A 27854-nucleotide genomic window follows, 5' to 3' on the forward strand; every position below is an offset into this window, starting at 1 on the left:
TAGGCCATTTTAAAACAGTCCCTAGAAACGACCAGCCTCTACAGCAGCAGCAGCAGCGGCCGCAGCTGCATGGAGTTCTGCCAGAGCGGGGCTATTGATCGGCTGGGATATACAGGGTACAGTCCCCCACGACTGATCCACGGGTTGAGCCCGGGGCTGGGGCCCGCACTTCTGCATACAGCCGTGGACAAACCTGTGAGTGAATGCCACGTAATGCTAACACTGTCGATACGCCACACACACACACACACACACACACACACACACACACACACACACAGTAATAACAAGGCTAAAGCACTTTCAAATAGAAAAGAGTGGATAAGACAAGGGAAATGATTGCATGACGGCATTTCAACCCCCCCCCAAAGCACTCTTCAATCATCGGCCTCACCCCACCCCTTCCACCAGTAGATGGACTGCAGCCCAATAAGTGCTCTGTCATACGGGGATGGGGGAGAAACAGAGAGAGAGAGAGGGAGTTACAGAGAGAGCACCTTTATCTTCCTTTCTCTTTTATTTTGTCCACCACTACTGCACCTGCACCAAGCAAGATATGAGGCAGTGTGGGCGATTGTGTGTGTGCGAGTGCGAGTGCGTGTGTGTGTGTGAGAGACTGATTATGTGTGTAGGTGTGTCTGATTATGGATGTGTGCGTGTTTTAACTTCCCCACATTCATTCAACACCCCCTGCTGCACCGCAATGTCTCTCCATGTGTATCGGAGCAGCTTCTCTTGGTCGATCAAACATTGACAGACATGGGGTTGGTAACAATGGGGTACTTTGGTGTGTGGGGACCACACACACACACACACACACACACACACACACACACACACACACACACACACACACACACACACACACACACACACACACACACACACACACACACACACACACACACACACACACACACACACACACGCGCGCGCGAGAAAGAGAGAGGGGAACTGGTTACAGGGCTTTCATTGCCCTACACTGCATGAACTGTATCTTAGTGTGTGTGCTCTTGCAACACCGGCCGCCGGTTAATTATTCGCCGCACCCCAAAGAGTAACCCAAGGGAGGGTCGCGGGGGTTAGCAGGGATAAAGAGGCTGAAGGAAGATGGAATTATTAAAATCCTAATGGCGGAGCTCGAGCTGAATGACAATTTTGTCAAATTGATTTTTGAAAGGGTGCCAAGGAAGATGGAGAACGGATGGCCTTGGAGAGGAACAGAGCCATAGAGAAACAGAGAGCTGCTTTGTGTCGCTCACTTGACCCTTACCTTTTTACAAGGTGTCCTTGTTGTTCGTACAGACACGATGTTTACCTGTTTACCATAAATTTCATCCGTATTGTCCTGGTACACCCACATCTTACGTGAAAGAAAATAAAAGTAATATGAACAAAATATATAAGGGAAAAGTTTTCAAAACACTCAAATTCAGAGTGCCTCTCCTCTAGGATTATACATCAGGCTGTCACAATGCAAGTCAGCCCCTTGAAATCTTTTTTGTTGCTGCATCTCCTTGCCTGGTATTCAACAACAGAGTTCTGCAGGAAAAACAAACCCATGCTAACATTATGATATTGGCTTGGCTGATCTGATCAAAACTTCCTGCTATCAAATGCTTTCAATATGCATTTAAAACTCCAGCATGCAACTTTTCACTGCGTGTTTTCCACGACCCATTCAACCCAGGGAATCATTTTGTCTGTTCCGACCAACGGCGTGAAAGTACAAGGAGAGGATGCAACCTCAAATCGTATTATTGAAATTGGAAGACAAAATGAGTAAATGCCGTTGTGTCTGGCCAGAGGGGCCGCTAGCTTGCAAAGTGACGCTGTACTTCTTGGAGACACAATCACACAAAAAACACATTCCGACGTGGCCAGAGATGTGTATGATTGTGCTTGGTAGAGCACACCCAGTTAAAAAGTTATTATTTTTTTTTTTTTACTATTTTGCACCCATGCAGCACCCATGTCAAAAACATAATCACAACATTGGTTATAAGTTGCTGGACATATACAGCTGGTCTTATATTGCTGGTCCACTGCAGCGGAAAAAATATTGAGTGCTAACAATTACTTTTCTCAGGAAGAAACCAATAATAGCCTAACATGTTTCCTCTCTTCGTCATATGGAGCCTGCAGCGGGCTAAGACACACACACACACACACACACACACACACACACACACACACACACACACACACACACACACACACACACACACACACACACACACACACACACACACACACACACACACACACACACACACGATCCAATTAACTCTTGAAGAATGGCATCGCTCCTACATTCTGTCCCGCAAGAATGACCCGGTTTACTTGGAAAGGCACCACAAACAGGCAATCCAACCCCACCTGTACACGAGTTCCCCTCGTCTTTAAATAGCACTGAGGGGATACTAGATTGGCAGTGTTATACAGCAGCACTGTTTATTTTCTGACTTGAAATACCAAAGGGACTGATTTTGCAATGAAGTAATAACCTGCCAGTTTCAGCATGCAAACACTCACGTACCCTCAGACACATGTGCACACACTCACACACTCACATACCCTCAGACACATGTGCACACACTCACACACTCACATACCCTCAGACACATGTGCACACACTCACACATTTTCTGTATCCTACCGATCACAGAACCCCCCAAATGCTGCATGTTGCGGGCGAGTCAGGTGTGTCTGATAGTCAGAGATAAGCCCCTCTAATTAGACACCATGTCGGGAGGGGGGGGGGGGGGGGGCTTTCAAAAGTAGGTGACGGCGGGGGGAGGGAGACTGGGGGGTGGGGGGGGGCTTCAATCACACCTCCCCCCACCTACCATCCCCACCACCATCCCCACACAGCGCCACCACCAGCGCAAACACCACCGCCGCAATTAGAGTCACATCTGCTGCTATCAGCCCATCCACTCCGTGGCGCCGGCGGTGGAGCGATGTTCTGGCGGCGTGCTGCCCGTCAATGTCATCCATTGTCCCTACACTTCCCCCCCCCCCCCACCACCCCCATCAACCCACCAACCAGTTGGACGGCAGAGATACAGTCAGGCACCAACCGCGCTGGTACACATATAACGATGCCACGCTGGCTCATTATTATTCATGTGCTTCTGTAGCCAAGCCACGTGTGCGCGCGTGTGTTTGTGACTATACAGTATTTCTGGGAGAAAGCGCGCGCACGACGGGAGAGGCAGAAGCAAGTTACGTGCACAAACACACACTGATGGTACACTAAACAAACTGATTCAATTACAACCACACTGAATGCGTCAACAAACCAGAAACACACTTCAATATATTCAATATGTACTGCGTCATATGAGAATTATGCATAATCATGTATGCACGTACGCACACAGACACACACACACTCAAAACAATGGATTCACATCCTCATGAAGAATGTATACAGTTCAGTACTACAATTACAGCTAATAATCCATTGATGTGATGTGTAGGGACAGAATACACACACATACACACAGTAACACACACCAACACAACACCCTATGCAAGGTTAATGGGACCCAGTCGAATGCAATCAAATGAATATACAGTACACACAGACACACAAACACATCAAAATCCATATGGACCTCATTGAAACACACACAAACAAAGGCCCATTTATATTGCTAATCATCCATGAACAACCTTGTGGGCCCAGCGTACGACGGAGAGAGTAAATGGAACATGCAAAGATTGTGTACAGCGCTTCATACACTGCGCAAAGCATACAGGCCCGCAGGGCACGCAACTAACCAACCCTGTGAGGTTTGTGTGTATTCGTATGTGTGGGAGCTTTCAGACGTGGGCAGGGAGGGAGGATTTACGCTAGGAGGACCGCTGGCGAAACCCTTTTTATTTTTTAATTTTTTTTACGGCCGTTGCAAAATGTCACGTCATCCCCGGTCGAGTTTTACGACATGCGTCCTGGCGGGTCGTGGCGGGAGCGCGAGGGCCACCATGATGTTCTCGGAGTATGTAATGGCGCATTACAGCCGCCGGCCCCCGCCAGCATACATCGTGGCGGGGGGGGGCAACTCTTCTGCAGCAGCCTGGTATTTGAATAGCCTTCACTGAGAAAGATGAAGATGGAAATGTCGAGATCGAGAAGGGCATGGAGTGTGTGTGTGTGTGTGTGTGTGTGTGTGTGTGTGTGTGTGTGTGTGTGTGTGTGTGTGTGTGGGGTGGGGGGGGGGGGTCAGTGTGACACTCTGTGGATATTAAAATAAATTGTGAACATGGCAGTCATAAAACGTGTGTCTTCCGGTGAAGGATTCAATCTTAAACATCTTTGTCTGCAAAGTAGGGATGGTGGGGTAGGGAGTAAGGGTCAGAGGCCACGCGAGTCATAAATTATTAAGCTGGCACACTCATCCTCAGGCCTTCTCTCAGAGAGAGAGAAGGAGAAGAGAGCAGGGAGATGAGAGAGAGAGAGAGAGAGAGAGAGAGAGAGAGAGACGTTCTCAGTGCAAACAAAGCCCTTTGAATCTTGAGAGGGCGAGAGAGAGAGGCAGGGGGTCTGGAGGGGTGTGAAGATGAGTTGAAGAGAGATGTCACTTGGGTCCGGGGGGGGGGGGGGGGGGGGGGGGGGCTGGTGCCCTCTGAGACTTAAAGGGTTTCCTCCTCGGAGGCATGCATGGAAAATAGGGCAAATTAGTGGGGCGCGGGTGTAATCCGGGGCGATGAGGATGACCACGAGTGCCTCCGCTTCGGGAGCGCATGGGTCTTCATTGCACCCAGAGCAATATCACACCAAGCCTTTTCTTTGCACGCCGGGGGATCCGTTGCCGCAGCAACGGAAAAAGGTACGCGGCTCGTTTTGAGATGCTTAACGTGCCGCGTTGCTGGGTTTGTTCCCGGTCAGTTACGATCGTCGCCATTCCCCCGTGTCGCTTGAAAGACAGACGTATATAGCGTGGGCGCCGCGCAAAGCGGCGATACCGTTTCCTTTGCATCCCATGTGCCGTATAAACACTCAGACGGCAGGGGAGGGAGATGCAACGGTACACCCTTGAAATGTGTGCGCTGCCAACGTGAAATAACGAGTGTGTGCATCCCTTATTGTGTGTGTGTGTGTGTGTGTGTGTGTGTGTGTGTGTGTGTGTGTGTGTGTGTGTGTGTGTGTGTGTGTGTGTGTGTGTGTGTGTGTGTGTGCATCTCTTCCTGTGCGTGCGTGTGAGCAGCCATGCTGTGTTGTGGTTGAGGACGTAAAAAAGTCCATCTTCCAGCTCAATCTAAGGTTAAAATGTTAAAGGAGCCAGGCCGTTGTTGAAGAGAGGGAAGAGAGTGAGACACACACACACTGATGGGAGAGATGTAAGAGACGGAGAGCGACAGACACATGATGGGGTAGAAGAGAGTGTGAAAAGAGAGGTAGAGGAGAAAGTGAGCCGGCCACACATATGGAGGGATGGAGAGAGAGAGACGGAGAGAAACAGATGGGGCCAAGGAGAGAGGAAAGAAGAGTGAACTCTAGGATAGCAATGAGGCAACTTGAGCCCCCCCCCCCCCGCTGCTGAACAGTTGATACTGAACAGTGATGGCCAGAGGAGTGTGACAGAGGGATTTGGCAGTCTGTACTCAGAATTACAGCACCAGAACCATAAAAACAACAGGTGCAAGGGAAGGCAAGTTTACTAACCATTCAAATACAGGGCCAATCAAAGGAGGAACTCACAAACCACACAAACAAGGACAATCATTAAAAGGTAGAATCATGGCACACTTAGAGGAGCTCATCAACTATCTATCTTTATAACGGGTTCTCTCCTGTGAGCATTTAAACCTGATGTTTTGCGTTCTCACTCGAGTGTCGTGGAAATACTAACACAGCCCACAGCGACGGAAATCCTTGGATATTTAAATGTCTTTTATGGCCACGGTGGCTTTTCTCCACGTTAATTGTATTCCATTAACCTGAAAACCTTTACGTGTCTGCAGAGCCGTAACCCAGAAGCAAGTGTGCAAGGCTACCCTTTAAATGGCCGCTCACTCAATTATGTACAACACTGGATACAAAGAAACCCAACCACCCTGATGGAAATCGCCCTCCACCCAACGCTCGTTTTATGTAGGTCTCCGTAACGGCACTGGGGTACGCTAATTAGCATTGGCTGACGTCGAGCTCCATTCAGCTAGTTCGCTTCCCCCGGCCGCCACGAGATATCGCCCTGCTTTGACTCCCTCCTCTAGAGAACAGGTTAGGACTACAGAAAGAACCCCTTGCACAAAAAGGACACAATAAGCCCAGGAGGATGCAGGGAAACTAACATTCCCTCCAATTAGGGCAACGCCAGGGCTGGCTAGGTGTAATGCACAGCCATCTCCCCGGCAATTTCCTCCCCCCCCTCCATGCAGTATCTCACTCTAGCAATTAAATACCGACGGACAGAGAGAGAAATATAGACGTTTATTTTCGGTGAAGGGTGGATATTTTACGCTTCCGTCTTCCCGGGCACTTTGTGTCAACACTGGAGCGAGGAGGCTGTCATAGCGGGGCTAATCACAGGTGCAGCTCATTACATTAATTACAGCCCTTTGCAGGCCGTCCAGCGCTGCAGAGACAGCTCCCACTCTGGAGGGCTATCTATACCCGCGGCTAACACAATAGCCTCGCTGACAGACCGTACTTTGACATTGACCCATAATTCATGTTATTAGTTGCACTTGTGTGCGTCCGGCACTCTAAGGCAAAAGTCGAGGGTGAGAGTGAGAGAAATAGAAAGGGTCCTCCGACACACCCTTGTCGATATATACAACTAAATACCCGAATACTGGCCTTGCTGGTCGGTGTGCTAGTTGAAGCACTTGTTGATTTGCCGTCTGAATACCTGAATGCCGTGTGAATGCATGGAATGAATACCGACCGGAACACTTTGGTGTTATTAAACTTTGGATATTGCAGTTCGCTATGTTCCAGGTGATGGTGGGTTCCTACGTTATGTATTCCGTTCCTACGTTAAAGAGAATGAAGAACTCTCCGCACTTGCAGTTCTTTTGTGAGAGTAATCAAAACAGACTGAAATGGAGTTTTTCAAAGGCAAGTTGAAAAAGCAAAGTTCACAGTACAATCCTAGACACTACAGACATAGGGTGCGTTATACTTCACCATCAATGGGAACATTGGAACAATGTCAAGCTTGTATTGTTACTTATATCATCATTGGTATTATCACAATTTAAGAGACTCCTTCTGTCGCACTTTTAGCAGACACTTTTGTTCACTTAGGAACGGGGCTGTATTTCTGTTGAGGCTTTCACCATCTCTGCTCGCTATAATCTGATTTGGGGGCTCTTGCCAGAACGTTTGATTGACACTTCCTGGTAGCCCAAAAATGCCAGAAACAATTATCTCATCGTAAGTTTTACAATTTTCAAAATGTCAGTACAACTATGTAACCCACTAAATCCCATTAAATCTATGATAAATTTGCTTCAGGGTTTGGTTCTCCATTTTTATGAAATATTTGATGCCCCCGTTTTTCTTGCTGTGGCGGCTGAGGTTTCTTTTCAATGAGACACACACAATTCTGTAGCAGCGCTGTTGAAAACCCGCCATGGTTAGCTATCAAGGGTGGACTGTGATATGGCATTGCACCTTATCCCCCACTATGCTTTGCAGAGATACAACCGCTGGCCTTGCGGAACGAGTCACTGCAGAGCCTTGCAGTTCTTTGGCGGGGCAACTCTCAAAAAAAGGCTTTCGTGTTCAATTGTTGGCTAGCTAGCGCCTTCCTTTCATCTTCCCCTCTATTTATTACTGATGTCCGTCTAAATATCTGGATGGATGAAATTCAGAACCGGCCGAGTCCAATAAAATAGCCGTGTGTTTGTGGGAAAGAATGAGCGTCTGTTTGCGTGCGTGCGTGCGCGTGTGTGTCTGTGCGTGCCTACTTGCGTGTGTGTTCGTCTTATGAATGGCCTTTCACAGGAGGGGAGAGATGAACGTCTGGCTCCTCCATCTTCTACCCCCCCACCCCTCTCCCTCCTGTACAGTGTGCATGCCATGGCATGCAGAACAGGGCATTCACTCACAGCTAAAACAGACAGCCGTGGGATTCGGTTAGCATGGGGGGCATGTACACAGCCGTCGGGGGTCCATGTGAGAGAGAGAGAGCGAGAGAGAAGAATGCGTACATAGGCAAATAATGTATGACCACTGTGCGCTATAATTAGCACACAGAAGGAAGAAGTGCAGGTCAACGTCAGAGGGTGTTAAAATGGAGCCCCGCTTCTTGCCAGAAGACATTAGAAGCCACAAAAAAAATTATTCCGGAAGATTGAGACAGCGGCTCCTCACTGATGTCCCCGCTAAGCTTCTGTAATAGCATTAGCTCAATCCGGACCCTGAGGTCTAAATGATTCGAGGGCCATTTTGGCAAGACCTAACCACCAATGACACAGATGATGAATGCCTAATTTCTAAAATTACATTTCAGCCTTTAACTATAGTAACGGAGGAGGAGACATGGCCACGGGCTGGAGTCTCATTTGCAAATACTGAGAGGGTGGTAAGGTTGAGGGAGGATAAAAAATGCATGGTCTCGGGGCGAACTGTAACTATTAACACGCTGACTACAGTCAAAGACTACCGTTTTTGCTTAACCTTGTGTGTCTGCAAGTGTGTGTGTGTTTGTCCGCGAGAGACAGAATTTGTGTACGCGTGTCGTGTGTATCATAGAGCGTTTGGCGTATAGATCTTCATGCATTGTTTTTGCTCCCCAAGGGGCTGATACCATTCGCATCTGGCAGGACGACGATTGATTATTTTGGCTTTTAGCTCCCGTAGCAGCAGCAGCAGCCTCCACCACCCCCCCCCCCCCCCCTCCCCCGTCGTGCGCCAACCCACTCTCCCACCGCGCCCACACTCCATTCCCACCCAGGCCTCTTTTAACTGCAGTGGATGATGCACACGCTTCTTCAAACAGGGGCCCCTCCTGGGCATTTCCCCGAGTCTAGACTAAAGACCAAGTAATTCAGTTGGTTCCGCTTTGAAAAGGTATAGAAATTAATTTGAAAACTTTTTTTTTTTTGTGTGCGTGTGTTGAATCGGTTTGTTTGCCAATGATGCAAGGGAGCGAGACAGGTAGTCTGGAAGTTCCCGCAAGGGTTTGAAAGATTTGCTTAATTACGCTAATGCTGCGTTGGGTTTCTTTTGGCAAAGCACAATAGTCTGTGCCAATCTTCTTCATCTTTTATTGTCTCCCCGGTTTCATGAATTTTGTTATGAAATTAGCGCAATTAGGGTGCCAAGTTCACATGCTGCGTTTTAATTACCTTCATCGTGCCGCCTCGTCTGTTCAGATGTAAAGCCAGCACTCAGCTCTCCCTCACCCCCATCTTGAATGACGATGTGAATATGCACGCTTTCCTTCCACTTGTCGTCTAGATCCCAAGCATCTTCTGTATATGAGCGTGTTTACGAGGCCGGTTAGGCATTGGATCTTGATGATGGATAGGTCGACGGTTGCTAGCTGCCGTGTCGGGTTTGGCCGGCTAGAGACACCATTGGTTGGCGTTGACGTCGCTGGTTTCCGCCATGGTTGTGCTGAAAGGGGGCAGAATTGCTGCAGCAACAAGCTCAAAGGTCTGGATCAAACCGTGACGTTAACAGACAAGAAACTGATATTACAGTCGAGTGTCCTGCACCACCAGACTCGGGGACAGTTTCATCCCAGATGCCATAGGACTGTTGAAATCGTGAGCTACTTAGCTCACCACGATGCCACTTTATAACAGTCAACATCTGTTTAAAAATGTCTGTTTACATTTCACACCTGTTGATGCTGTGCACCAATTGTAGATATTATTATTATTTATAGTTATATTTGTATTTTATTCTAATTATTTCATGCACAGTATTCTATTTCGTTTACAGCTATTATTATATAGTTTTTTAATCAAAATAATTTCATGTCCAGGTTATGTTGCTCTTACACTTTCTTTTCATATTGCATTGTTGAAGGAGTCTGAGAATCACGAACTTCATTGCTAGCGACTGCTGCTGTAATTGTTGTGCATTTGACAATAAACCATGTTGAATCTTGAATCTTGAGTGTCATGGCAGGGTGGAAGCGATCAGGACATAATATAGCTGTGGTCTGTGCTTAAGAGCGTGCAGGTTGAGCATCAAGCCGATAGGATTATGCTAGATAGACCTAAGCCTGAATAACCGTCCGAATAGGCTACAATTAAATAGAGCACAAACTTCAAACTTATTTTAGAACATTCAGAACAAGTTGTTTTGCTGGTCTTTGCCGTTCGTGGCCAAGGTTCGGGGAGCTGGCCTTGAAGATGATCTGCTCTATTCCCAGTAGCAACACATCACACTACTCTGACTGCCTTTACAGGAAAAAAAACTTGCGAGGGAGATTTCATATTAAATAATGAGTTCAATGATACAAAGCATTACACACAAACGTCTTCATAAGTCAGAACGTGGAAGTAAGCACCAAATCACATCTTGCATCTCGCATTTGCAAAGCACACAATGTTGCACTGGTAATGTTGGTACAAACGAATGTGAACAGAAAACAGTGAAGCATACTTAACTGCGATTAACATTTGAATAAATATACAATGATCGAGCTAACTAGCTTCAATACAAGGGTAGAAAATAATCATATTTTTAACAAGGCGTTTTTCCCCCGTGTGATTCATTTTTGCGGCCCCTTATTTCTTTCTAAATTTGCACAACAGACCAACATTCAATGACTCCAATAGGAAAAAAAGAATCGTAATTTTTGTTGTCTTTTGAGCAATGCACAGCTCAATGCAAAAGTAGGCGCCTATTCCACACTATATTTAACAAAGAATCAGCAAAACTCATATACCACTGAGCCAGGAAGAGAGAACGTAATGAAAAATAAACGTTTTTAAACTTCCATTACCTTGACTGGATAAAAACCATCACAAACAGAACCACACATCAAGGAGAGCATTTCTTGAGTTTCCAAAAATGAGGTTGACATCAAGGCAGCTAAAAAAAAGACCTATAAAACTGAAGCAGAACCTAAGTTTGGTAGTACAGCATAACTAAAAAAAACAAAATCTAAAAAGCTGAACAAAATAAAGGACTGTTTATACTGGTTGAATATTATCATTTCCTATAATATAATAATTCTTGGTCCAAAAAAACATTATAGTATTTTATGAATTTGTGATTTAGACCTACCTTACTCTTCAACAGCTCTGAGTAGTTCTTGCAGGATGTGCTTGTTGTGATTGAGAGTTTGTGTTGAGAAACCGTGCAGGTGCGTGTGATCAGCTATAATGACTTGGAGGGCGGGGCTACAACTAAAATGCTTTATTATTGGCTGGTGTTTGGTGAGCTAGATGCAAGTACCATGAAGTGTAGGTACAAAATATATATGATTTTACCCAAATAGGGCCGCTGTGTTACTCAAAGGTATCAATACATGCTCCCGTGTACAAGATGTGTACCAAAGGTGGAGAAGATTGGTTGAAGAGGCATAGATAGGGGTGCAAAAACTGGAATTTCTATGGCAGATGATCTTTTTAAAATCAAGCCCCTGCTAAAGCATTTCACCGACCAATCAGCTTGAAATCAACAATGACACTTCTCCAACCTACTAGATTGAGGATATGAACAAGATGGCCACATCGTGTTTTTTTTGCGAAAGGCCACGCACATAATTGATGGGTTAGTTGACTTTATTTCTAAAGCGCCTTAAAAAAAAGTTGGTACCAAAGTGGTGTACAGATTTGTTGCAGTACAACTGCACAGAGAGGCAATTCACATGCAGTCAAAATAAGGGACACAATAAAAACAGGAACAGAAACAGGGTTGGATATCAGCTAGCAGATGGTTCCAGAGTGTGGATGCAACCCCTGCCCGCTGTGGTGTTAAGGCAGGAGCTTTAGATGTCTGGTAGGCCTGAGGAGGACCTAAGGGGGCTGCGGGGGAGGTAAAGGGAGAGGAGGTCCCAGCTAAAGGCTGGAGCAGTACCATGCAGGGCTATAAAAGAGCAGGATTTAAACATTTGATTCTAAAGTAGGCAGGCTGCCGATGTAGTGGTGCAAGGACTGGAGCGATGTGCTCATGATGACTCATCAACTATGCAAGCGATGTCTCCAAACATACACTGTTGCAGAATTATCAACCGCGAAATCAAAGATTGTGGAAAATATCAGCCAGACTTTGATGGTCTTATTGACTATTTTGTTCATTATGGTTTGTTGCAGCTGTGCCAAGTGGAACAGTGTTTGGTAGGTTGTTAATCAGGACAGAATCTCCTTGCATTTCCTAGTCTGTTGCATAAACTGATTCACAGGAAATTAACCGAAGGCAGGATGCTAAAGATTTACAGTTCCTATTTTAAAGTAAATGTTACCCTAGACCTCTTCTCTTGCTAACATTTTTTCATTAAGTGTCAGTGAAAACACAGCAGTTAAAAAAAAGATAATCTGATTAAGTTACAACCATCCAGTGAACGGCCCAATTACAGAAATGTCATGAATCTTAAGACTATTCTGGAATATGCCCATTATACAAACAGCACAAAGGTCAGGGCTGCTGTGGAAGTATATAACGTCAACTTTCGTGACAAGCATGACCTTTTCATCTTTCCTGGATTAGCGTCTTTGACAAATAACTGTGCAACGAGACTCCAGACATGAACTTGGTTAAAACTCATAACCCAAATAGTTTGCATCCCTCCTCCCTGCTGGTATGATCATACATTTCACAACTGTAACTGTGAAGCTCTTTGCACTCATAAAGTCTGTTTCCATTTCAGCGACAAATTGGATTGAAAGAATTATGACAATGAATTGAGACACAATTAGTTGAATGCCTGTGTTGACAGGTGTTTTTGTGGAAGGGAGGGAAGGAGGATTTGGGCAGTATTGCGGTGTTAAATTGTGATATGATTCACACTCAAAGGATAGGGTGTGAGTTGTCACAAATCCCCCCCCCCCTCCTTGAAATGTGAAATCTGGTGAAAGTCACCTCCAAACATCTTGAATTAAATCCTGGTATATTCGTTAACATAGGTCAACCCCCTGTTGATAGCACCCTTTTATTCTTTTAAAATATTTCATGGTGCGTTTGAAAGAAGCCCTTTCGGACCTGTCAGCAGTCCCACACACTCATGCCGCTGTTTTATGCCTGCCTTACGCACTCTGCATTGAAGCAGTTGCACTTTAGCACACAGCTCATTAGCGGCGCTTGGGGAACCCTCTCTCAATCGACTACGCTTTGCCTTTGGTCTAATCACAGCTCAACCTTCACCCTCAGACTCCTCCCCTCGCTCCCTGTGGACAAATGAATGAAGATGGTTTGTTCTCTAGTCTCCCCCTTTACATCCCCCCTCCAGCCCCCCCTTTCCCTGTCCAGCAGCCGGTGCACACATCTGTCCTGTGAGCACATCTGTCATGCACACACCGCTGCTAAGCGATAAAAAAAATGGTGTGTGTGTGTGTGTGTGTGTGTGTGTGTGTGTGTGTGTGTGTGTGTGTGGATAAGCAGAAAGTAAAGAAATTAAACCAAAAGAGTAAAAAACGAATAATTGCGCCCGTCGGGTTGAACAGACCTCGTTCCCAGATCTCCGCACTAACACTAGACAGAGGGCTTTTTCTGTTGCTAAACTTCTTACCTTTAGCATCAGCAGTAACATCAACCTGAAAAAAAAGTGGAGAAGAACCGAACTGAGATGCCTCTGCAGACATCTAAGGGGGTTTGAAGTCTGCCGAGTCGTCTAATCCCTCAAAGAAGAAGAAGAAATGAAAGAGAAGGGGATGCGGGCCGGAGAGAGGGGGTGGAGTAACAACAGGGGGGTAGGGGTTGGGTTCCTCCGAGGGGCATGTGGCTGGCTTTGTACGCCTCCAGAGACAAACGTGCCTGAGGAAGGGCGGGTAGTAGGGTGAGCCGAGGTGGGGCAGAGGGGGTGTATCGACTCACAGACGACGTTAAACTGTACCATAAGTATGCCATCCTGACCAAGGGCAAATCGATACTATGGATTACAATACCGACCTACAGATGTGTTAGTGTAGAGGAGTGTGTGCGGGCATTGGTGGGTGTGTGTGGATGTGAGACTGTATATGTGGGTGTGTGTGAGACTGTATGTGTGTGTTTCTATGTGTATGCGTGGCGCGTGCGCGTGCGTGCGTGCGTGCGTGCGTGCGTGCGTGCGTGCGCGTGTGTGTGTGTGTGTGTGTGTGTGTGGGATTTAATGGCCTTCCAATTGAAGAATTAAAGGGATTTCTCATAATGATTCGACATAAGGGCCAAGAGAGTCCCGGGGCCAAATTAATTATGCAAGGCACCAGTGCTTGAAAAGGTGTTTCACGTTCTGCGCTCCTGCAGGAGTTGCGGTAGTGTTGCGTCGTTGCTGGACAGTCCCTGGGAAATGGGTTAAAAAACCTCTACCAATCCCCCTGTAAAGCTGTGAACCAGATTAAAAAGGATGGCTTTGGGGATTCAATGTGGGACTACTCTGCTGGCAGCAAATTGGAGAAGATGGGGAAGTTTAGTGGACAACGCGCACAGGCCAGCCCTCTGGAGGCCCGGGCTCTCTCTCCAGGTTCAGAAATAAAAAAAAATGCTGCAAAATATTTTTTCCGGTTCATTCATTGGATTACCCCTGCGCAAACCGGGGTAATACAAGGTTAAACACTGCACGCACAAGTTGTTCCCTCTCCCTTTTTTTTTTTCTTTTGGGGGACGCCAAGGGCTATAGGACACCGTGTAGGAGCGAGGGCTGGTGTAAAGTGGCTGCGTAACCACCGTCTGTACTTAAGCATATACTAGCGCTGGCGTTCCCAATTCCCCCCTCTCTTAAATCTTAACAAATGTTGTTTTATGCCGGTTTATGTTTTCCGGCGCTCGGCATATGTCCTTTGTTTCTGCTCACAGACAGTGTTAGAGCCTGTTTATCCTTGCACACGGCTTAAAACGTAAGAACTTTCTCGGAGTGAAACTGTTGCCACTGGAACAGAGAGAAACGGCACACAGCGGCCATGTTCCACACACAGCGGCCATGTTCCACACACAGAGGTCATGTTCCACACACAGCGGCCATGTTCCACACACAGCGGCCATGTTCCACACACAGCGGCCATGTTCCACACACAGCGGCCATGTTCCACACACAGCGGCCATGTTCCACACACAGCGGCCATGTTCCACACACAGCGGCCATGTTCCACACACAGCGGCCATGTTCCACACACAGCGGCCATGTTCCACACACAGAGGTCATGTTCCACACACAGAGGTCATGTTCCACACACAGAGGTCATGTTCCACACACAGAGGTCATGTTCCACCTCCTGGATGAAGCCAAGGCAACGGCCCCAACAGGTGTGAAGGGGCCCTTTCACTGCTGGGGGGGCCCCTGCTCGGAAACAAAGCGCTTCTTGCAGAGAGACTCAGAGACTAAAAGGCTCTACCGAAACGCTTGATATTGAACAATTTGACATTAGGGAGCATTAAAATGTCAGATGTAATAATAGCTTGTGGAGTTTATTTGCTTCGGAAAAATAAAGCAAAAACACTAAATCATGGCCAACCTAAACTCCACCATTCATCACACTTTATTCAGTCTGCTTATCGCGAGGTGGCGGAGCCTCTTCCGAGATATCTAGTGGAAAACAAACACTGCACAATCTAATGCAGCAGGGAGTACAAAACAACTGCGTCTATATTTATCCCCCCCGATCGCCCCCTTGACACAGACACACACACCACCCCTCCACCACCCCAGGATGGTAAGTGGGTGCTGCTGGGTGCAGGTGATCTCAGAGGGGGGGGGGGGGGGGTGTTGGTGAATGGAGCTGCTGCTCTTCGTCGTCCACCTGATGAAGACTCAGTGTAGCGCGGCACCTCTCTCATCCCATCCCCGGCGGCGCGTGCGTTAGCTACAGATCCTCTGTGATTGACGTGCCGCTGCTACAGCCTGGTCTGACAGTCGGCACCAGAGAGAGGGAAAGGGGACGGAGGGAGGGGGGGTGGTGGTGGGGGATAAGATAGATATCTGTCAATCATGGGGAAGCGCTCCCTCCTCCGTCAGCCTCGGGGGCTGAAGCTGCCAGTGTGGCCCCTGAGGGCAGAACTCACAGCATAAGCCCCCCCCCCCCCCCCCCCCCCCCCCCCCCCACCCTTCACCTCTCTGGAAGCGCGTGGCTGCACGTTCTTCAACCCCTTACCCTCCTGTGCATGTGATTGTTTCAGAGCAACCGTTTGATCAACGCCTACCCTCAGCCGCAGGGGAAGCTGTGGGGGGGGGGGGGGGGGGGGGGGGGCGGATCAGGGTCATGCAGGTCAGGCGGCGCGGAGAGATAGCTCCGCTTGCTAATCACACGGGAGGCTGAGGTGTCGACGGGGATGGAGTCGACTTGAAATGGATGAGCCTTAATCAACCATAATGAAGGATAAAATGAGCACTGCCACACTCCCTGCAAAGAACCCCTCCTCCACACCGTTGGTTTCTCCCTTCTTTAGTCTTCAAACCCCCTGTTCAGTATTCCGAACCTGCCGCGGCTTCATGAGCAATTACGAGCAAATTATGCAGAGATAACGCCTGCAATGATTTAAGAGCGGAGGAGGAGAACGGGACCTGCAGGAACAGCGAACACTTAGCTCTCTGTGCATTTGAGCTTTTTTGTGTGCGTTTGAAGTGGCTTGGAATAGCATGGGAATCGGTTAACCGGAACCTCCCCCCCCTCCGAACCCCACAGGTGGCAGGCCCACACACACACACACACACACACACACACACACACACACACACACACACACACACACACACACACACACACACACACACACACACACACACACACACACACACACACACACACCCCTACATAATCAATGGAGGTAAAAAGAACATTGGCAGACATCACATTGATGTACATCTTTACAAATGTCGGCCTGCTTGTTCAAAGCAGCCTTCACCTCTCCGTTTAAATTTTATTTCATTCTAAGTGTGTCTAGAGAATACAACCTGTCCGCCCACAGCTCATAAACCCAGGGTTCCCCCCCCCCAGGAGAATAACGTGCAGTGGGAGGTTGTTGGTGACTTGTCAACTAAACAGTCTGTGATGGATGACGGCGATGGAGACAACAGCAGCGAGTATTGCCAATCCTTGTCACCACGACCCCACCGTTGGCTGGCTTATAAGAGGGGTTGGGAATCACATGCCAGTGAGAGAGAGAGCGAGAGAGAGCGAGAGAGAGCGAGAGAGCGAGAGAGCGAGAGAGCGAGAGAGTGAGAGAGCGAGAGGGAGAGAGAGAGAGAGAGAGAGAGAGATCATAGGTCTTCTACATGAAGGTCCCTATCTGGACCTTCATGTAGGATGGACTGGATTGGATGCACTTGCCCTGATGAAAAAAAAAAACAGCCTGGAATGTACTACAACAACAACACAACGACACAAAGGACATTATGGTCAGGGGGACCACCTGCTGGGATGATGGTGATGGCCGGCCGCCAACTCACCATAAGCTCTCCATTCTGCCTCTAATCGAGACCACCTGGCGTGCAGCGCTCTGACGGAGAGGAGGCCACGGCCCAGCCGGACCCCCGCGGGCCGTCCGCGAGAACACGGACGGAAATCATCCACTAATATAATGAAAAATAACAATCGTAAAGCGCAGCTGCCCGCTCTGTGGCCTGGGCCAGGCCGCTGCTACAATGGAGCGGAAGAATGTCTCTGTCCGACGCGAGATAAGACCCCGTAGCCTCCCCCACCGTCACCCCAATCTCCCACCGCACCTCGTTACCGCTATCATCTCAATCACCCCCGGACCACTTCACTCCGCCGTCTCAGACCAGACGCCCACCACCACCACCACCACTACCGTAACCACGACTCTAATCCAAACCCCTCCTGTATCCACTGCCGGCCTTACCCCCATAACACCCCTCTTCCCTTACCCTCCTCCACTATCATACTATTACCCCCCCACACACACACACACACACACACACACACACTTTGAGCCACCATTACATTTAAATGTATGTGATTGAGCAGAGGCTTTTATCCAAAGCGACTTACAATAAGTACCTTTGTCAGAAGAAAGAGAAACAATGAATTATTGTCGGTACAGTAAGGATGTTCATAGAAACAAGTGCCAAGCACTAACATTTGCCAAGAAATTACAATAGCTAGGTTAACCCATTCCCCGTATACGAAAAAGATAGCTAGGATAAGGCGCTATACAATGCTAAGCACTATTTTTAACCACTGTCATCTCCCCTCTGTAGCCTCCCTCACATCCCCCTCCCCCCATAAGCTGAACTTCTTGGGCCGACTGTGTGAAATCTCAGTGGATAACACAGCATAGCTGTGATGAGTTTCTTCCGGATGCCGCCACAGTAAACATGGTCTGTCTGGCAGCTCTGTGACGGAACACATCGCTTTGAAACACGCTGCGGTTGAACTTCAAAAATCAAATGAAAATGAAAAGAATTCGGCTCAAAAGCCGCCTCGCATTTTGCCCTCGACCTCAAAGTGGGGTTGTCTGAGTTCCTTCAAAACATCCAGCTGGCTACTACAAGGGTGATAACGGGAGGAGAATCATTCAGAGAAACGTACCCCATTTTATTAATTTCTTTGAAGGGAGTCCCTGGCAGAGGGCAATGTTTCAGTGACCCATGCATAAGCATGTTATTCCGTCTATAACCCCTTTTCTTCTTCAGTATATTGTTTCAGGCAGCACCATTCTTTCAGTTCTTTCAGTTTTATGAGCTATCGCCTTGCTTGTTTACCTGCTCACACTTGCCTTCGTATTGGATAGAGGGTGAAATGCACAGCCTATTTATCTATATCTTTTAGATCTTGAATAAAAAAGACTGAAATATAAAACAACCATACACAATTTATCATGTGGGTCTCCTTTGTTAATCATACACATTTATTAAATGGTTAATGTGCTCGATAATGACCTTCGGCCTTAAACCAGTAGCACTTTGGTGGGTTTGTCAGCTTCAGTCCTTTGCCTGTAACTGTAGCCGACATAAGATTGTCACAGGAGTCGCTATTTTATTTCTCTGTTTTTGTTTTTTTGCATTTGGAGGAAAATAGTGATGTAAAGAGCACGCTGGTCTAAAAGAATGTTTTTCGATAAACATCTAAACTCCCTGCAGTTGGCATAACCAAAAAAGATGTGTTTCAACCACCACTGATGCCTTTCCAAATCCTATTCTCCACACAGTGATGAGATCACTAGAGAGAGACGCAGAACAGCCACGCCAGCAGTAACCACACGTCAGCCCCTAGGACACATGTTTGTCTTTACTGCCTGACTTAATCGATGCGTGAGGGTTGTTCCACAGTCCATTCTAGACCGGCAGTAACCATTAAATAAGTTAAGAATGAAATGTACACGTAACTAAACAGGTCATGATGTGAAGACATTAGAGAAAGGGAGGAAGTGTGAGAAGATTTCATTATTCAAGCATCCTCCCTCTTCAATATCATCTCACCTTTATTTGATGTGTAATGGAAGATGACAAAAGAACATGTCACTAAATCACTGACACTTTCTGCCTCCTAAATAAAGAAAAGGGCTTAGGGCTAGTGACACACCATGGATACTGCTGCCAAGTAACGACCTTAAGAATAAAGCAAGCATAAAATACAGGTTTTTGATGTTCTTACCTCCAACATCCTCATGAAGCCATAAGTCGGCAGAGATTTCTTCTCAGAAGTATCTGGCAGCTGCCACATAAACTAGCAATTGTTGTTTAAAAAGATATTAGCCAAAGCGCCAAGCCATCTTGTTGCTCTGAACATAAAAGCGATCAAAAAGATCAATTTAAACATCGTATTTTCCCCCCCGAAACATATGTGTTTAGAGATTGCAGAAAGAGACGGATTTCTGTCCATTCGGGTCTAATTTTCTGGAAGGTTCCCTGACTTTGTTTGAAAGTGTTTACCCCAGAACCGGTTGCTCCCCCATGGATTGGTGTCGTGCAATTAAAAAAGGATATTACAAAGAGTGCCGAACACAGAGAACACAGACGCAGAGGGAGGACAGAATCCATTGACTGTGTCTTTCCGACATAAAAGAGCATTCCGGCCCACATATCTTCCCAGCTTCATCGTGATTCAATGGCGTGACCCAGAGCTAATCTATACAGCCTGGGGTCATACATTAAAAATGCTAAATACTAGTGATATGGAAAATAGACTTTTGTGCGTTGGTCTGGGCTTGATTATGCAGACAAGAACAATTTTCAAACAAAGAACGTGACAGAGCTGATTAGGGTGAGGAATGATATCTCATTTCATGCGCCAAAGTTCACCAGTTCAGCAGATCCGGTTTCACATTGTTTGAGTCAGGTTCGCCAAGGCATTGTGGGAACTTACGCTGTGCAGTGGAGGACATTGTCAGGCTTGAAATCGGCCCACTTATGGTCCCATATAGTGCACTAATTGGGGTGTTGCCATTTTCCAATGCTGTCAGAAATGTGAGTAAACCAATTTGCCTCGCTTTTTTGTCTGCGGCCATACCCATAATGCACAATAAAAGAAGTGTACGACTGATTCACACTTATCTCCTCATTAAATCTCCTAGCTTGTTTTATTAATATTTTTCATCCAAAAGAGATGGTCCGTACCCGCAGGTTCAGGTGCATTAAGAAAATGAGCTGTCACAGGGTGACATGTAACAAGTTTGGACTTGTTTACGCCACCAAAAGAGGTTGTCACGCCGATCGATTTTCCAGCACTTAATTAGTGTCCCAATTCCCAATGTTCTTATTCCCTAACTAAATAGTGTTATACATAGTGTCCACTATGTAGGGAATAAGGAATGAGGTAACAGGTGAGCCAAATGAAAGACAGCCATCATATGGACTGGAGAGGGGGGGACATGATATTCTTTCTCTGCTAATGCCTGGCGCTTTAACGACAATGTGATGTAGACATGGGCCTGCTCTTGCTTTCCGCTCGTTAATGATCCACGTCATTCCTGTTAATCAGTCAATTAATCACCATCTTATGAATTTAATCTCTTACTTAGGCCCTGTTCTGCATAATAGCTTTTAAACATTCAAATCCTCGCCATGGGATTACAAACGAGCCCCGCGCCAATAGTTCGTTTTTCACAAAAGAGAGAGAAAAAGAGGATTCGGGTGTGACAGGCAGCCATTGAGTGGGGAGTGCCATTTTGGTCCTATCTTCCAAGTTCTTCATGTGTTGTATAAGATTGGACGCATTCAATAGAACCACACACTCACAGTCCCTCCTGGCAACAGGGGATTCAACGTGCCCTTTATATGCTTGCTAGACATTCATTTATACATTTTACTTTGCATTTAAATTAATTAAATTATTGTTATTGTACTGACTGATGTGCGTATGACATAATATGCAACCTATCATGCATTCAAGTCACATCTTCGGGGACCGAAATCACAACGTGGGCTCTGTTTTGTGTCAAATAAATAGGATTACCGATCCTAGGAACAGCGTGTGAACTACACTGCGTGTATTTATTTAGAAATGTCTCATATCTTCCGAGTCCACATATTATAATCAATCAGAGCATGCTTCATCAAGGCGGTCATCCGGGAGTGTGAAACGGTCGCTTTAACATCTGGTTGGCTACATTACATAACCGTTTACATAACTCTGTCCTCTTGCCATTAAATAGCATGAAATGTTTTTTTGAAAGGAAATGGATCACATTTTGCCACCACTCACAGGGCTTTACTTTGAAAAACATTTTGTTAGGGGAGCAGGAATGATGAAGATGAAGAAGAGGGCAGAGTATTTACAAAGCCCAAGCCCACGGAGAGCTGCTGTGCATGGGTGGGCTCAGCCTTCCCACGGCGTGCTCAGAGAAAGGCTTTTGTTGTCATCTGCTCGCGCCTTTGAGTAAATAATACGCCAAAAACCAATATTACCCACATGAATTCTAAGAAGCAATGTTGAGATGCTCTGGCAGCAATGTAATGGTGTGTGTGTGTGTGTGTGTGTGTGTGTGTGTGTGTGTGTGTGTGTGTGTGTGTGTGTGTGTGTGTGTGTGTGTGTGTGTGTGTGTGTGTGTGTGGCACAGGTTCTGGGTACATTCCAGCATATCTGAACTCCCCCTCTGCCTTCCAGCGCTACATAATTGCGAACAGGGTCGTTAAAAAATCTTGATGGAATGTGCCTTTTTGTTAATTGAATACACGCACGCCATCTCGGCAGGAATAGCAATGTCCTGCAGTAGCCTATGTGCCTCCATGTGACCGATGTCGCTCTATCGGCCGGTCAACGTTCCTATCTCAATTAAGAGAAAAGCCGTGTTCAGCTGGCGAAGCTCTGCCGTGCTCTCGATGTGCAATTGGTTTTACTGATCTGCCGCGCAACTGTCACTATCTCAGCGCCGCACGAACGAGCCCGGTGAAGCGGACCAAAACAGCAGCCCAGGACATGACAGGGGCAAACAGTGTAAAGCAACGGTGCATTATACAAGACGAAACAATATGGGGGACACGCCGGCGAAAGTGGCAGGGGCTGTCAAGGGACACACACACACACACACACACACACACACACACACACACACACACACACACACACACACACACACACACACACACACACACACACACACACACACACACACACAGAGACAGAGACAGAGACAGAGAGAGAGAGAGAGAGAGAGAGACGCTTCCTTTAACCGGGCTACGGTTAAAGGAAGCGTTTTCTGCTCCATTAGCGGATCCCGCCGCCGCCGCCGCCAGATGCTAACATTTGGACGATGAGTGTTACTTATTGATGAGACTGTACTGTACAATGGTGGGCCCCCTGCTGGCGATACCGAGTGCTCTAAATGCGGGGAGCTGACTGGGGATGAACCCCAGCGCATTACGGTGTACACACATGCACGTACCTCCCTCTACACCGGCACCGGAGGCTCACAGGCGGCCGCCTCCAGGAATACTAACTAGGTCAAAACTCCTTGAAGCATCGCTCAACTCTTGAAGTGCAGAAAAACACCAGCACCCCACCGGGGTCTCCCGCCATGTAATTATCTGGCAAGTGACATCACCTGCCACGGTTCCAGGAAGCCAATCAGAACGGGCGATTGCAATGTGCAAAGTTTGAGACGGTGCCGCTTCTTCAGGTTAATTTGTTTGTAATTAGGCACTCCTTAAACAGACAGTTTATTTAATGGAAGGTTAAATATCTTGGTGCACACGTTTAAATGGCGCTATGAATTCAGCCATCTGTTTTGACCTGAACAAATGACATGGCGTTTGAAACTAAAGTGCAACATTTTACCAAAATTGCTTCAACTATGTTTGGTGTATCTTCGAATATTTCTTCGCTTAAGACGCTCCTAGGGGAAAACACTGAACGAAAGCGTCTAAAAAGAAGCAATCAGTAAATCAAATGCTCAGACAAAAGAAGAAAACACTCTGCAGCCTTTGCAGGCCTTTACTAAGCCTGTCCAATCATTTCATTTGGCCTGAATGAAATGATTGGATGGCCTGTCTGTCAGCCTACCTGCCCGGCCACCTGCACACAGTTCGCTCATGCGCTCGTTGCACATGAGCGGAGTGTACCACAAGGCTAGGACTCAGAGCTGTTGGTAAAGCCAGCGAGCTAGTCATGTGTTTTGTTATAATTGTTTTTTTTTTATTATTATTATTGTATTGTGATTATTATTATATTGTTTTTAGACTTCGGAGGAAGGCCTGAAGTGCAGATTTCTTTCAGTTTGACACCTTCGAAAATCAATATCAAACCCTTTCTTAGAATTGCCTACTGTAGCTTTAAATACTTATAAAACAGATAATTAAGCACATTCAGGATGATAATTCAGTCTATTTATCTTAAACCTCAAGGAAGTGCTCGATCAATTAAGCATGCAAAACTGAAACCATTGTGTATGACAGCAACATTTCCTATTTTATTGGCAACGAAACAAGGCACTCACCACACACACACACACACACACACACACACACACACACACACACACACACACACACACACACACACACACACACACACACACACACTAACACAAGGGGCTGTGTTCCCCTGAGGTCTACTGGTCATGAAACCTGTGTTATATAGCTCAGTAGTGCTGACAGTTCCGTTTCTCTTTCCCCCCCCCCCCCATTACCCCCTCCCCCACTCCTCCGTCCCTCTCTTCATAATTTCTCCCCTCCCAGGCCGCTGAGTGGCTGGCACGTGGCAAGGACCAGGAAGAGGAGGAGGGGGGAGAGGATGGATCTTCAGCCCAGAGTGAGAGCCTCTCCCCGGGGAAGCCGACGCCGGACGCAAGGCCTCATGGGCCGTTGACCCCGCTGTCTCAGTGATTTATGGGGCGCTGGGGCAACCGGCCTGCGCAGACTCCTCCACCTCCTCTCTCAACCCCCCGTTCACATCCACTGCATCCACACACACTGCGTCACTGTATCCAGCACGGATTGATTCCTGTGCACTCGGGACACACACTGCTCGACACTACACGAGACGCCGTCAACCAAACGCCAATGCATCGCACCTTCGACGGCCCAGCGCACCGCTACCTGCCCCGTCTCTCCTGGAGCGTGTGGACGGCGGCCGAGCGCGAGCCATGAGGCGTCTGCTGTAGCCATGTCAGCCGCGAGCTGCTGCTGCTCAGGGATCCGCTTGGATCGATGGAAGTGCGCCGAGTAACGAGGTGACGTTCCCGCTTTCCTCTCGCCCAGAGAAGCATCGGCAGCCAGCAGCGATCTCCTCCTTTCCAGATCCACACACACACACACACACACACACACACACACACACACACACACACACACACACACACACACACAGACACACACACACACACACACACAGACACACACACACACACACACACACACAGACGCAAACACACCCCAGTTCTGGCCTTCTTCTGGGCTTTAAATACCCTGCTCTGCAGACTTGTCTGCCACGGTGCAAAGCTGCTTTGTACAAAAAACGAAAGGGTATGGTTCTATTAGTGCAGTAGTGCTAACAACGGGGCGTCGCTAGGAGAGACGTCTGCTCCCCCCCCCCCCCCCCCCCCCAGGTCCGGGCTCTATTCCGGATCAACTGTCTTTTCCTCGGTTTCTTTGGGTTTTTTTTATTCAGAAAAGCCGCAAACTGAGAGCAGGAGGCAAGCGGGCGCCATGGTGTTGCCGCCCCCGGACAAACGCCACGTGTGCCTGACCACCATCGTCATCATGACCAGCATGGCCTTCATGGACGCCTACCTGGTGGAGCAGAACCAGGGCCCGCGCAAGATCGGCGTGTGCATCATCGTGCTGGTGGGGGACGTGTGCTTCCTCATCGTGCTGCGCTACGTGGCCGTGTGGGTGGGTGCCGAGGTGCGCACGGCCCGCCGCGGCTACGCCATGATCCTCTGGTTCCTCTACATCTTCGTGCTGGAGATCAAGCTCTACTTTGTCTTCCAGAATTGCAAGGCCGACCGCAAAAGTCTGGAGACGGTGGCCCGCAAGGCTCTGACGTTGCTGCTGTCGGTGTGCGTGCCGGGGCTCTACCTGGTGCTGGTGGCCCTGGACAGCATGGAGTACGTCAGGACTTTCCGCAAGAAGGAGGACATGCGCGGCCGCCTGTTCTGGGTGGCGCTGGACCTGCTGGACCTGCTGGACATCCAGGCCAACCTGTGGGAGCCCCAGCGGACGGGCCTGCCCATCTGGGCCGAGGGCCTGATGTTCTTCTACTGCTACATCCTGCTGCTCATCCTGCCGTGCGTGTCGCTCAGCGAGATCAGCATGCAGGGGGAGCACGTGTCGCCCCAGAAGATGATGCTGTACCCGGTGCTCAGCCTGGTCACCATCAACGTGGTGACCATCCTCATCCGCGGCGTCAACATGGTGCTCTTCCAGGACAGCCGCGTGTCCACCATCTTCGTGGGCAAGAACGTGGTGGCCATCGCCACCAAGGCCTCCACCTTCCTGGAGTACCGCAAGCAGGTGAAGGAGTTCCCGCACCCGCAGAACGCCATGGCGCTGGAGCTGCAGCAGAACTCGGTGGGCCACCCGCAGCCACTGCCCAACGCCACCAGCCTGCCGCACGAGCCCTCGCCGCCGGCACAGGAGGTCATCGACACATGACCGGGCACCGCCACCCAATTGGCCCTTTGGAGGCGGCTCCAAAAGACATGCGGTTCATGAGGTTTCACAGGGGGCGGACGGCTTGTGTTTGGAGCAGGTGAGGGAAGGCCACCGGAGGGCAAACAAAGAAATCAGCCGCGTGACAGGATGATAGTCGACTCTTGCCAGAGCCACGTGAACTGATGTTGTTAAAGTGTCCGGGAGATTTTCAGCCCCTGCCTGTTCGACCGCGAGCCTAACCTTCAATCTGACACAGAGGATGGGACATTTGAGAAAAGAAAAAGCGAAAAAATAAAACAAAAACTTTTTTTTTTATTGTGGTACTGTGTTTTTAAATGTTTCAACTGTTTTAAATATTATACAAAAAAAAACGATATATATATTAAGAGACAATCTCGATATAGTGCAGCTGGGTGACATTTTTGTTGTGTGAACCGGACATTCAATTGCCCCTGTAGAATATGATGTATTTTTTAAAAGGTCACCTTTTTGACATTGGATGTGTGGCTGTGGCATTTTCTCTGAAGTCCCTCCTGTACGGACATCCCACTTGGCATGTAGCACTAAAGGTGGAGAGGAAGCGGGAGGAGGATGTACAAGGAGCGATAAGAGGGGTCTGAAAAGTGTGTGTGTGGGTGGCTGTGTTTGTGTCTCTGTGTCTGGGTGTGTGAGTGTTTGCATGGGTGTGTTTGTGTCTGTGTGCGTGGGTGTGCTTGTGTGTGTGCATGTGTCTCTGTATGCGTGGGTGTGTACGTGTGAGCCTGTGTGTGTGTATGTGTGTGTGTGTGTGTGTGTGTGTGTTTGTGTGTGTGTGTGTGTGTGGTTGGATGCTGACTGGTTATCAGTAAGTTGAAACTGGGGAGCAGAAGAATGCAGTTCATCCTGAATTTAGTGCTGCTCGGATGGGAAATATCTGGAGCAGGCTGCCTGTGTCAGTGTGGCACTTTACGACCAAATGTCTCCTAAAAGCAGGGTAGGTCAGCACTATAACATCTCCCCTTTCTGCTCTTTGTGACCTTGAGTGTGGACCTTGCGTGTGTCTCTGTGTCAAAAAATACATTAAAAAAAAGTGGTCATGTCAAGATATTTTTTTGACAAGATGTATGACAGATGTATGTGGTAAAATTGCAAATGAAACAAAACATGAAACTGAAGTGAGGAAGGACAACGTATTCAGAAAAGGGTACTACTGTGGTATTATTTTCTGTTCACCATTTACTGTACCTCTGTATCATGAACCTTGACGTTTGAAGAATGCGTGAGTTCAAAAGTAGAGATTGCTAAAAATTATGACAAAAAAACTAAACTAAATAAACACAATAACCTATGGACGGGGAATAGTTTTTTGGTCGGGTGTGATTCTGTTGAATATTATTATGATTGTTGTTATTATTATTATTACTATTATGTCGTTATTTACTTGTTTGAGGACCGTGATGTGAATTAAAAGCATCAAGAAAATAAAAAGTGAAAAGATCAAACGTTTTTTGTTCCATCTTGCTATCAGAAAGAAAGCCAGAGTAGAGATCTGAGGAGTCCCCCCACCCCCTCCCCCAAGCAGAATGGGGTCCCTGATTTTGGAGTGTCAGTCCAATACAGCTCTTCTAAATAATAATACAAATCAACTTCATTGCCCTTCTGCGTTCAGATGAAAGGAGAAGGAGCGTGAGAGTGCATTAATATTTAGTGTGTGTGCGACAGCTTGGACCTGCGGATGTGCTTCTGCCAAAGACTTTAGTTCCCATCCTAGCC

The 27854-nt window shown here is 47.6% G+C and overlaps 1 protein-coding gene and 1 long non-coding RNA gene across 2 annotated transcripts in view; both read left to right on the forward strand.

Moving 5' to 3' along the window:
• Positions 1-24880, forward strand: part of LOC132449856 (uncharacterized) — a 44645-nt gene extending 19765 nt beyond the window's left edge. Inside the window, exon 2 of the long non-coding RNA XR_009523685.1 lies at positions 24186-24880. This is a non-coding gene — a long non-coding RNA (uncharacterized LOC132449856). The remainder of the gene's footprint in view (positions 1-24185) is intronic.
• Positions 24881-25050: 170 nt separating this feature from the next.
• On the forward strand, positions 25051-27583 carry tmem121ab (transmembrane protein 121Ab). Its single transcript, XM_060041690.1, has one exon. The coding sequence runs from the start codon at positions 25155-25157 to the stop codon at positions 26100-26102; it is 948 nt and encodes a 315-aa protein (XP_059897673.1). The 5' UTR covers positions 25051-25154; the 3' UTR covers positions 26103-27583.
• The last annotated feature ends 271 nt before the right edge of the window (positions 27584-27854 follow it).

This window comes from Gadus macrocephalus, chromosome 21 (genome assembly GCF_031168955.1).
Source record: "Gadus macrocephalus chromosome 21, ASM3116895v1".
Taxonomy (NCBI): Eukaryota; Metazoa; Chordata; class Actinopteri; order Gadiformes; family Gadidae; genus Gadus; species Gadus macrocephalus.

What these genes read in the sequence shown, in the direction of transcription:
- tmem121ab (XM_060041690.1), top strand. Translation starts at nt 25,155, where the DNA reads ATGGTGTTGCCGCCCCCGGACAAACGCCACGTGTGCCTGACCACCATC.